Source organism: Macrosteles quadrilineatus, unplaced genomic scaffold (genome assembly GCF_028750875.1).
Source record: "Macrosteles quadrilineatus isolate MER2022 unplaced genomic scaffold, UCM_ALF_1.0 Scaffold_3__2_contigs__length_128488019, whole genome shotgun sequence".
Classification (NCBI taxonomy): domain Eukaryota; kingdom Metazoa; phylum Arthropoda; class Insecta; order Hemiptera; family Cicadellidae; genus Macrosteles; species Macrosteles quadrilineatus.
The window spans coordinates 119,734,000-119,747,049 of record NW_026542596.1 but is presented as its reverse complement, the minus strand read 5'-3'; the positions used below and the strand labels follow the sequence as shown (position 1 = coordinate 119,747,049).

The 13,050-nt window shown below is 32.3% G+C and overlaps 1 protein-coding gene across 2 annotated transcripts; it reads left to right on the top strand.

The window, feature by feature from the left end:
* The first annotated feature begins 629 nt into the window (after positions 1-629).
* On the top strand, positions 630-12,372 carry LOC128990929 (protein IWS1 homolog). Of its 2 annotated transcripts, none has more exons than XM_054413589.1 (8): positions 630-763; positions 1,546-1,620; positions 2,330-2,470; positions 4,911-5,996; positions 6,422-6,538; positions 7,745-7,948; positions 8,781-8,875; positions 11,978-12,372. In XM_054413589.1, the coding sequence occupies exons 2-8, from the start codon at positions 1,575-1,577 to the stop codon at positions 12,320-12,322; spliced, it is 2,034 nt and encodes a 677-aa protein (XP_054269564.1). In that variant the 5' UTR covers positions 630-763; positions 1,546-1,574; the 3' UTR covers positions 12,323-12,372. The 2 variants fall into 2 exon arrangements, with proteins under 2 accessions (XP_054269564.1, XP_054269565.1); XM_054413590.1 differs by lacking the exon at positions 7,745-7,948 and adding an exon at positions 7,552-7,710.
* The last annotated feature ends 678 nt before the right edge of the window (positions 12,373-13,050 follow it).

Genomic DNA, 13,050 nt, shown 5'->3' with positions numbered 1-13,050 from the left:
GTAAACACGTAGTTTACAATCGAGGTTCACTAGGTTGAAGGATGTCAATACGTGAGTAACTTATGGTGAAACATGATTAATTAAACAATTTTTCATAATTTGAGTCACAGTATGAAGAATCAAATATTTTAATAGTTTATTTTTTAAATATATATTTAAATTCTACTATTGAAATCATCCCCCACTCTTTTTATGAGTGTACTGTGTAATTTTGTAACTGTGCATCTCCAGAAATATTTGTACAAATGTGTAATTTAAGCGTAAACAAGAGTTACATTATCAATTCCTTTTAAACTTGTACCGAACAATATCTCAATCAGTGGTTCTCAATCAGTGGTAACCTATTCGTATTAGTGCTAAAACCAATCTAAAATTGCCTAAATTTCCTTCCTGTAAAATTTACTTAAAATAAGTTAAAACACTAAAAAGGCAATTAGTAATTCAATATTTTTAGGCTTTACAATCTTTTGTTTCTAAATTTTTAATATTGTGAGTAAACTTATGACACTAGTAATAGTTTTTAAAGATGATTTTAGGAAAGTTTTTGAGTTTGGAGTGATATTTTTCTACATGATGAGTATAACCTACAGAAATGTGTTAATTGATCTACATGCACAGGTGGTGAACAGATGTGATTGCTCGGTTTACATTACTTGTACATTAATATTAGTATTAGTGAATGTTTGTACCTGTGAGAAACTCTACTTTGACTCTTAACTTGACTTGAAATTTTATTAAGCTGATCAATATATCTCCTACTTATGTGAGTATAAGTTTTTTAAACAGATTATATTAAAGAGTACACGGTAAAATAGTTTTATTTTTTTGTTTAGCACTTTGATGACAGTATCAAGCTTTTGAGTGAGTCTGGATGATAATTCCACCATCTGAGTGTTCTTTTATTGAATAACAAAAACTTATTTAAAATGTTTAAATAATGATTTGATATGGTTTTACAACCTGAAATTCCTCATTGATGAAAAATTGGGACAGCAACATTGATATTATCTTTTAATAACTTTTTCCTACAGTTACCTAACAACGTACATGTTCTCTCACTGCATGAAAGTGGCCAATTCGCTCATCAGCGAGACAATGTTAACATTGTCTCACTCTAATTACTTTGTCTCACTCCAGATTTGCAATGTGAAGGCACGTTTCTTTACCAATTTATTTGTTTTATGGTAACTGTAGGAAAAATATAATGTGCAACTCGAGTGCAAAGTGCAATCGCCTCACTCGAGAAACCATTACTCACTCGCCTACGACTCGTGAGTAAGGATTTCTCTCGAGTGAGGCAATTGCTCACTTTGCTCACTAGTTGCACAAATAACTATACTCAGATTACCACGACCTGAAAATATTGTTAAACCATCCTAGTTCTTAAGTATAATGTTATAAAATGTTATGACTACATGATATTAAATTGCACATTTACTAAATTATGAGTGTATACTGTCAAAACGATGCTTAGGTTATTTATTATTGAACGTATAAAAACTGTTAAGTAATAAAAATTAATTTTACAATTTTATACTTCCACAGACTGACAAAGGCTCAACACAATTTCCAACATGTTGAAGTCAACAACTATTTTGCTTCTGGTTGTTGCTTTAGTTGGTAAGTACGGTCAGCAAGATTTAGTTAATATAATAGTTACAGTTATACAGTTAATATGGTTGTTGATATTTTGTTAATGATTATAAGGATACCATGCATAGATTAGTAGGTTTTATATGTAATGGTAAAAGTAGGAAAATAAACATTTAAATTTATAGTTACTCTACTTACATTTAGATGAATCATCAAAGACCTAATTAGGGTAATTAGGAAGACTTAGTATATTCGAAAAAAAATCATTTTAGATCTATATACTGTGAATTACTAAGTAGCATAATCCATTCAAACTATATCAAAACAATACTTAATTTAAAATTTAAATGTTAGCACCAAAATTAAAATGAGATTTTACTTTAACTAGCAAAAATATTAAATTATAGAAGTAAATAGAGCACAACCGAGCACCCTGAAATTATTATTATATATTTTTTCATATAATTATTATCATTTTAATATTATCATTATTTTAGGGTAGTCGTAGCTGTGCTTTATTTACTATAATTAAATATATAGTAATAATATATAGTAAATACTTAATTGACTTATAATTTAATATATCAGCAGCCATATTATGTGAACACCTAAATTATAACAAACATATGTATCTTATTTTCTCCTTTAAAAACGTTATGTATTTTTTACATATTGCAACACATCACACATTAAGTACAAATATTGTAGTAGATGATTAAGAAACATTGTATAATAGTGGCAGAAACGAAGCAGGAAGAGATGGTGAGTTTTCCCTCTGATCCTTCAAATGGTCCAGAAAATTTGGGCGAAAACGGCAAGTCCTCAACTTTCACAATTACTTTGGATACAAAACAACCAATTGGAAGCGAACACGTTGGTAAGAAAGTTAAAACTGTATAATTCATATCACGCCAACAGAAGAATTAGTCATAATAAATATCTATCGTTATGTGTGATCAAAATGTTATTGAGTAATGTAACCAAATATTTGACAAGTAATTTCATATGTCCATGACCAGACGTTATCATGACAAGAACTTATAAAGTTAGAATAAAAATTGTGTCTGAGCAGTTCACCCAACAGTAAATAAAACAAATATTTTAATATGTGTGTCCAAAATTAAATGAAATGTTACCAGCTTGCATGCATAACTATACAAAACTCATTTATTAGCTTCTTCAACTGGGTTGTGAGGATGACATATTCAATCCCAAGCTTATCTTCAAAGATTAAAGGGGTTTAACAATTCACCCTCTAATTGCCTTATAAAATGCTGCTGGTCTACATAAAAAAAATGTTCTCTCTATCAAGTTACTCTATTTTCTTAAACTACATACTTAATTTTATTCAATAAAATGTAATAAAACTACAATGCACATTGTATGATATTAAAATCCTTAGTTTGATTTCATAAACGTGTACTACTTTTCAGCTATTATTTTTCAAAGAGTGGTAACTTTTTGTAGTGTTGATAAAAAAATTATGAGTTGGTTCCTGATTCCTGAACATTACATAATATTATGGCTGCCACAAACATCATATTTTTAAAGAGTTTGTGAAGTTAGCCAATACATCCCTAGTGGAAGACATCAATAGAAATCAATAGAAAAAATCTATTGATATCACTAGATGCTTAGTGATATCAATAGATGTTCATGGATATCATTACAAGTAAATACAAACAAATAGACATCACTGAAAACTTAGTCAATACATATCACTAGACATCTATAAACATAAAATATATCAATATAGATCATTAGAGCAAACAAATCGTTCATTGATATCAATAGAGAATATTTTTTAAATATGTTAGATGTAAATATAAATCAATAGACATCAATACGGGTAAATAAAATTCAAAATATCTCTCAAATGTATCACAAATGAGCATTATGGATTATACAAAATATCAATGTAAAGTGGTTAAATAAACAGTAATAAAAATGTTATTTTTTGAAAAAAGGAAAAACTTTAGTTTTAGGTCATAGACGTTAGCTGAGGTACCTAAAACTCAATATAATTTAAAAATATATCATTTTAAAATTGTTGTAAAACAGTTACAACTTGTATTAAATCTTATTTTTTAAACTGCCAAAAACTGATTGCTAAATAATTTTAAAATTGTTATAAAACAGTTTACAACTTGTATTAAAACTAATTTTCTTAAACTTCAAAAAACTGATTGTAAAACAATTTTAAAATTGTTGTAAAACAGTTACAGCTTGTATTGAAACTTATTTTTTTCAACTGCAAAAAACTTATTGTTAAGCATTTTTAAAATTGTTTCAATCTTATATCAACATTGTTGTAATATGAAGTTTAAATCAAAATGTTTTAAAATTGTTATACAACAATTGTAATACAACTTTCGACAACTTTTAACAATTTCTTTCCTAATGGGTTATTAGGGATAAAAATTACTCACAAATTCATTATTGAGTTGAATTCCTTATTTCTAGAAATCAATAAAAATCAATTGTATTGACACTATTCACATCACCCAAGTAGCAAGAAAACAGTTTGAACTGGTAATAAAACAGTTTTGAAACATGTTAAAGCATATAGGTACATGATTGAAATGACACAAATGCCATTGAAAAATCTTTTCAAAGTTTAATTATGAGGCCTAACACAGCTTCTCGCATTCAAAGTGGCTATCATTACTTAGTCAGACATGAAGCGTCCGTGGCGTAATGGCTTAGACATCCGGCTACCATGCTGGAGTCCCAGGTTCAAATCTCGGGAACACCTAGAGCTTTTTGACAATTATTTTTTTACTTTTTCATTTTTATTTTATTTTTAGTGCATAGTAGATGTGATTCAATGTGTTGAAACAAATTAAAATTGTTTTTTAACAAGCTACAAATTATTTTCAATTAAGCTAATGACTCGGATCCTATATTTACTTGTATTGATATGTATTGATGTGTATTGATGTGTATTGGCCCAAATACACATACGTATCAATACGTATCAATATACAATTTTTGTATTGATATATATTGATCACTTCCACTAGGGATAACACCATAATAAATAAGAATAGTTTCTAACCTATGTCATTTTGTCATTGGCTATCAATTGATGGTGCTATCTAACAAAAAGATTTATATTAAACACAGTAACAAGACTAGGGTTTGTACGGTTTGCAAACCATAGCGGGATGAGAAATTTAATTAAAGAACAGCTATTTTGAAGGACAGTATTGTCTTATGTTAATGACAAAGATTCACATCAATTTTAAAGCAGTTTTTAGTTGCATTTTAAAATTTTTACTATTGCTTTATTAATTAAATGTTAATTATTGATTCAGAAAATAAAGAGAACAATGAATCGAGTCCTGCAAAGAGTTCTACTCCAGAAATCATGAATAAGGTCAGCACTCTTGATTCAGACGCCAAAGAGAAAAGCAATTTGATTCCTGAAAAGGATTCTACTACAAAAACCTTGAATGAGGACAACACTGTCAATTCAATTGTTAAAGATGGGAAAAGTAATTTGAGTCCTATAAAGGATTCTCCTACAGAAACCTTAAAAAAGGATGACACTGTCGATTCATATGAAACAAATGAATTGAGTCCTAAAAAGGATTCTGCTACACAAACCTTGAATAAGAACGATGTAGGTGATTCGATTGTTAAAGGAACAAGTGAATTGAGTCCTACAAAGGATTCTCCTACAGAAACCTTAAAAAAGGATGACACTGTTGATTCATATGAAACAAATGAATTGAGTCCTAAAAAGGATTCTGCTACACAAACCTTGAATAAGAACGATGTAAGTGATTCGATTGGTAAAGGAACAAGTGAATTGAGTCCTACAAAGGATGCTACCACACAAACCTTAAATGAGGATGGCACTGTTGATTCAGATGTTAATGCAAGAACATTGAGTCCTACAAAGGATTCTGCTACACAAACCTTGAATAAGAACGATGTAGGTGATTCAAATGTTAAAGGAACAAGTGAATTGAGTCCTACAAAGGATTCTGCTACACAAACCTTGAATAAGAACGATGTAGGTGATTCAAATGTTAAAGGAACAAGTGAATTGAGTCCTACAAAGGATGCTGCTACACAAACCAATGATGACACTGTAGATTCAAATGTTAAAGGAACAATTGAATTGAGTCCAACAAAGGATTCTACGACAGAAACCTTGAAAAAGGAAGACACTGTTGATCCAGATGTTAAAGAGGCAAGAACATTGAGTCCTGCAAAGGATTCTGCTACAGAAACCTTGAGTAAGGACAATTCTGTTGATTCAAATGTTGAAGGAATAAGTGAATTGAGTCCTACAATGGATTCTGCAACAAAAATCCCGAATGAAGATAGTGCTGATTTTTCATCACCAACATCTAAGGTTGAAAATATCCAACAAGATGAGGATCTTAACAATGGTAAGACAAATTTGTAATTTATTCAATACCTTCGCAAAAAATTAGGACCAATAATCTGTTAACACCAATGGCTTACATTTTAACACCTGTACATTTGTGTTCAAAAGATATGTGATAATGTGTAGCCAGTCAAGTTGGCTGTCATTAATATTTTTTCTCGTCATTTAAGCTAATTTAAAACTGTTTACCAAATAAAATGATCTAATTATAAATAATAGCTCGTCCTTTTGGTATATAATACAGTACAGGGCAGATCATGAAATCTAACCTAGAACCAGAGATAAAAATTGTTAACACTAAAGAGACATAAATTCCAGTTCAGATTTTAATATGATGAAAAGTCTAGTGTAATATCTAGTGTCTAGTCCAGTGTAATATCCAAAGTCAAAGGTAAAACACTCATCTAGATTATGTTTGTTTTTCAGAAATTGCTTCTGAAAATAAAGTTGAAGAAGAAACAAATTCAGAAGATGAAGAAAATTATGAAAGCAGCGAAGAAAGTAAAACCTTGAAACATAAAATAAGTGGGACTGATGACACTGGTGAGTTTGTTTTATTTATTTATAGTTTTTGTTTGAATGATTAAATGATACTACTTATATGAATTAATGGGTTTTAAATACCAACTTGGTATTAGAGCTAGTTAAAATTGTATAGCTTCATGGACTTACCAAAATATTGTGTGAAAACCATACAAGCCTATAAGGTAGATTTTGTTTCAAGGAGAAGTAAACTTATTTCATTTCTGTAATTAAGGATATAATTGTTACAACTCATGTAACATTAATAAAACGTATAACATTTGAGTGTAACATTTTGAATCAAGAATCAAGAATTTATTACAACAAATTACAAAAAGAACATTTTGAATAGTTGAGGTCAATATGAGAGTAACTTAGGCTAAGAAGTCTCAGTACTCTGCAAGGATAAAATGTCCAGTGGTTAGCATATCAATTAGGGCCTATAACATTCAATAACTTTGATCGTATGTGGATCAAATATTGGATATTATGTGGGTACAACTACCCTATAGTCTGTGCTGTCATTGACAGATAGGATGGGTATTCCTAGTTCCTGGTAAATAGTTTCTTGCTGCCTCCTCTAGAACTATTATTATCATCCTTACCTTATCATTTATCTAATGATTGTTTTTTTTTTTTTTTTTTTAACGATGATAAGGTTTGTAACACAGATATAAAACACTAAAACACAAAGCTGGTTAAAAATTGTTTGTAATTCATTTTTTTTTTATACAGCACATTAATTTAAAATTAAAATATCTGTGCTAATTACAATAGGGAGCGGGATGACCATTCGTGCAAGAACCTCTCCCCAATACTGTCGATTTATTCTTGCATGGTCATCCTAAATATTAATTTCTTTGGATCAATTGAATTACACTACCGAGTGAGTGTTGAAACTCTCAGTGTTGTTGGAAGCATTTCCCTCATCCCTCCAATACACCATCCACTTGACACCTTAACTAGCTTTAGGTATAGTGGAAATTAAAATAATCACTTTCCAAGCGGTTTTCTGATTCACAATTGCACTCCAGGGCTAATAAATGGTAAATGGCACCTTTCCACACATTGCTTGGACTGTCTTTGCCGCTTCATTGGCTGCAGCTTACCAAATTTCAATCCGTTTGGAATTTCCTATGAGTTTTGGGAAGATGCTTTAGACTACAAACGCCCAGATGGCCCGTCTTTCAAAGGTAGAGTTAACTTTTCTCATTTTTTTAATTCTAGGCAAAGGAGAAGTTATTGACATATCGATGAAATGCTTGGACTGCCTGTGTTACTTTGCCACTGACTGTGATATGACCAGAGAATGTGTTTTGCCCAGACATATCTTTTTTTCATCTGATGACGGATTCTCAAGAGGAGATTGTGGCCCATTCCACATAAGTTTTCCGTTTTGGGCAGATGCAAACAACGTGAATTTGGATTTAGGTAGTATTAGATGCTGTAGCTCAAAAGCTAAATTAGAGCTTGGTAACCAATTACTTTCTTTGATATCAGCTGTTATAAAAAATAGTAACTTTCTGTATGCAGCAATGAAAAAAATATACCCCCATGGCAGAGTATAACTGTGCCATACCAAGACATACATTGAAAGAGCTACATTTCCGTTTGGCCGCTACACATCTTAAACCGAAAACAATTAGTTGTTTGGTTTTAAAATAAATATATTCTTGGCAAATTATGATTACACAGACACTTATTTGGTCATTTCGGGATTTAAATATTATCAAACTAAGAAAGAAGTTAGATGTATTTTTAATATTTGTACATCCATATGATATTTGAAGTAGAGTTGAACCTCTATAAGACAAATTTCAAGGGGTACGGGAAAAATTCGTACTATGGAGGTATTCTTAATAAAGAGGGTCGTTTTATCGAGGTTTAATGCTGCTGTTATTCTTCTTATAGAGGTTTCTCCTCGCTCCAAGGTTTCTCCAAACAATGACTGAGGAAGGAGGAGGGATGGGTGGGGGTTTCATGTTGAGACAAGCTTCTGTTTGTTTTGAAAACTACGTACTATGGAGGTTAAGATTATGATAAATTCGTCTTATAGAGGTCACGTTCGTCTTGTAGAGGTTTTGTGCTAAGAATATTCGTTGTATAGAGGTTAATCAGTCCTAGCCCATGTCACAAACAAATTCGTCTTATGGAGGAATTTGTTTTATCGAGGTTCGTACAAACGAGGTTCAACTGTAAAAGTTAACTTTTACAAAAGGAACTAAACAAAAGATTTATCCATCCAATTTGTTTAATTTTAAAGGAGATGCTGCTATGGAGAATGATTGGAGAACATGCTCCCTTGATTTGATGTGTGCAACAGAAACTATGAAAAAATATTTTCAAAAATACCCTCATGTGAGTATAGCTATCTTAAGAATATTTTATTTGCCCTGTTTGGTAAATCACTTAAAGCCCGAACAGATGATTGTTGGGTTGAGTGCAGTGATTGTGTGTCTTTGTTCATTCCTCAAATTAGCTTTGTTAGTTTAAATTAGTAATTTTTTGAAGCAACAGTTCACATGCATATTTTTTCTAAGTTATAACAATCAGTATTTAGTGCAAACAACTGTACAAACTATACCCTAAAACTTGGGAATTACAAATAAAAAAACAACACAATAGAATTGCTTATTGGGATATGAAAAAATGTTCAAAAAATAATACGAAACAAGCGATTTATGCGGCAGAGGTACAAAAATTGCTGTATGTGGCTAAGGCAATGTTTGAAGGGAGCGCAAAACTGCTGGTACTCAGCTACTACAATTCTGGACAACCTATGCTGAGCCAAGGGTTGGGTCCATGGTCCATGTCCTGAGCCACGTATTGTTCCCCAGTTCGACAGCCGCTTAACTGAGTTTACAATAAGGCTGTGGCTCCACTGGTTTCCGTATATTTTGGATAGACGTTTGGGTGGCTCTACATTAACACAAGCAACAGAGTATGAATCAACATCTGCAGCGTCATCGCATGCGCCGTAGCTTCACTAGCAGATTAAGTGTGGAGGTAGACATAACCCTGGATCTATAATTCTGCAGATTAATATTTGTAGTGTACTCAGAGTGGGGGAGCGAGCTGGTCTAGTGGTTTGAGTGCGGGATTTCAGTCCCTGAGGTCCCGGGTTCAAATCCTGCCAAGTCACCAATGGATTTTATCTAGTGGTAATTCCGCAATCCCTAGGTCTAGCCTGAAGTAATGTGAAAAACAATTTCGGGCTTGTGCCTAGCGTCTTAGGACAACAAAAAAGTACTGTGATTATATAAGATAAAATGGTGGATCCATCCAATAATAAGCATCAGACACTCTGAAGAGATGTTCCATTTGGTACATACCAAACTAAAATACCCCCGCCGCAGCAAACCTGCAGACTAAGCGAATTTCAACTTGTCTGATTACATTTTTACTAAAATATTTCCATAAATAAGACATATTTATTCCCAATTTAAATAACATTAGATTTAACAAGTGCTTAGGTTTGCTGCTACGGGGAAGGTAAAAAGTGTTTTTTGACCATATGTCAATAGTATAGGATGAAATAAATAAATTTGCCAAATTTTATCAATATATATCCATAAACAAGTAAACTACAACAGTTTTAATTTTCTCCATAAGAATATAACATGGGAATTTTAAATTACACTTTTTTTTTATTTTCTCCGTGACTGTTAGGCATACAAGAGCGCTTCAATATACTAAATTATTTCTTTTTTTAAGCTCTACAAAATAGTAGTGAAAGAAATTGCAAAATGTTTTGTTTTTAGGGTAAAAAATGGGAAAACCCCATTTTTACCCCATAAAACCCCCATAAACCACTGTTCCCATGGTCCGATTATGCTGGTTCGCGAACTCGTTCGAATAAACGTAGGTTTACACGTTTGTACCAAATTTCATCAAAATCGGATCATTTTTGCTCAAGTTATCGCGCTAACGGACACATATATATATATATATATATGAATTTGAACGGATGGTGTTTTTGGTCTCTGGGGACCTCAAAACGAAAAAGTAAATCGGTCCCGGGTCTAGGTCTTACCATGAGACCTACGGTAATAGCTTATTCCCTTTATGGAAAATTCGCTAAAAGAATTCAGAGAAGTTTTTTTTTATTATTACCGTATCGAATGTCTCAAAACTTTCTGTCTAAAAAATTTTGAAATTGTCTTCGCCTTTACTTTCAACATATAGCGTCAATGTGCCTTGCGCCTATATGCTGGTTGGCTCTTGACTGAGACTTGACGCGGTACTGCCCTCTCCAGCTAGTGGAACAACCTGGTGGCAGCAAAGTGTACCATAAAAATAAGACAGGTTCCGTTTCCGTGTGAGGTTTTGTTCTGCAGCGCATTGTAGTATGAATCGCGCTGCAGACTGTTGCTATTGGAGCTAAATTTGTTTGATAGCTACCAACCACACTTTGTCACGCAACAAATAACGGCTAGTGGAGCCGTGGACTTAAGAAGACTAGGTAGCGAAATGGCATTAAGTAATTTTTGGTATAGAGGGTGATTATATATAATTGTTACACTTTTGAAACTCTATAAATGAAAACAAATACAGCCTATCATCACGGGGTGAGAATCAATTGAAAGAGGAGATTCTAAAGTTTTGTTTGACACTACTTTGGTAAACATAGTTGCAAAATTAGCCTGTACAGACATTTTTAGTTTTTAACTACGATTTTTAATGAATTATACACTTTAACCTCTCAAAATATATACTCAACGTTGTCAAACATTTTAAGTAATACAACTAGGGGTCAATTAGTTCTATAATTTACCACTCAGTTATTGCTGTCCGTCATTATTGTAAGCTGTGAGGAACCTTCAAAAACTAATAAGTTTTTTAGAGTTTGGGATGACTTCAATCATCGAATAAGTGTTCTGTGCAGCCAGAGCGGGGCACATAGAGCATTTCTATTTTTTAGGCATAAACTTGTCCAATTTCTTTTATTAAATCACCTTATTGTGGACATACTTTTTTAAGTTGCGATTTTCCTAGATTTTAAACTGTGTAACTAATTTAAACCCTAGTTAAAATCTAAAAATGTCTGTAGATGCTAACATTGCAACTATGTTTACCAATGTGGTGTCAAACAAAACTTTAGAATCTCCTCTTTCAATTGATTCTCACCCCGTGATGATGGGTTGAATAGTTTCTCATTTATATAGTTTCAAAAGTGTAACAATAGTTTAGAATCACCCTGTATTATAAGTTATGTATTATATTAGCATTTATACCCCATTATTTTATTTTTCATAATTGAAATAACATTTACAGAATTTTTACAACATTGTATTCTACACCAAGAACAGGGACCCCAAGGCACTGTGCCCTGTGTGACCGCACCTTTCTCACAAGCCTAAGGCCAAATGTGGTCATGTGGTCATGAATAAGATACACACAATTAGATTTAAATAATTACCATTGATCATCCATCATTGTAACACTGATATTATTTCCCAGGACTGCAATGGAGATGGGAAAGTGGACTGTGTAGATTATGCAGCCATTCATACTCTCGGACCCTTCGGATGCCAAAACAAGGGAAACTTGAACTTATGGAACAGAATGAGGAGGAAGGGGCTGCTGAAGTGTATGGTGACTGACGAGGAGGGACAATACGTCAAGGAAATGCGCAGACTCAACGAGAAAATGCAACTGCAAGACTTTGCGGCTAAAAAGAGAGCCGAACTGGAGGGGAAAAGTGTGGCCAAAGAGGAAAAACACGTCACGGAATACCGTAGCGAGATTAGTATTGAGAAAACTGGCGACAACACAGACATTGTGGTGGACATTCTAGAGTTGTGAGCCATTCAGTTGGGTGTACTAATTACAATAAATGTAGTCATGAAATTGAACTGGATGTTTTGTGTACTTGAAATTAAACCCATAAAGTACTCTTAGGTGTACAGAGGTGTTTTCACTTATGTATAAACCATAAGGGCTGGATAGAATTTGAGGAAAACTCATGAATTAAAATAAGTTTGAGCCTTAGGAACAATGATTACTGAAGCGACTTAGAAAATAAAATGCGTATTGATTACATAAAAATTGTTAATATCTAACATTTTTTGTCTCATAAATCATCAACAGTAAAATAAATTCTAACAGCACAGAAAAATCCCTCATACCTATTGGGGCGGAACCACACTATAGTCAACAAATAATAAAAAGAATAATTAGATATACTAACTAAAAAAAAATTAAACCAAGTTCAACAATATAGCACAGAAGAGCAATAATATAGCATAACAACTACCACTACCAATAACCTGCCAACCTTAAAATTCATAAATATTCTCAAATCAGACTAATTTTCCTCGATAAATTGAAATCTTTTTCAATTAACTTAACTCTAATTGAAAAAGTTATTCTTAAAAATAAGTTCAGATTGATTCTGTGTGAGTAAATTTAAATTGTTAGTTTCAGCAACTAAATAACTGCAAATAACCCACACCAACCTTTAAATTCTGAATTTTCACAAAACCCTTATCAAAAATTTTTTCTCAACATTATTTCTCTTTCAATAAAAAAAC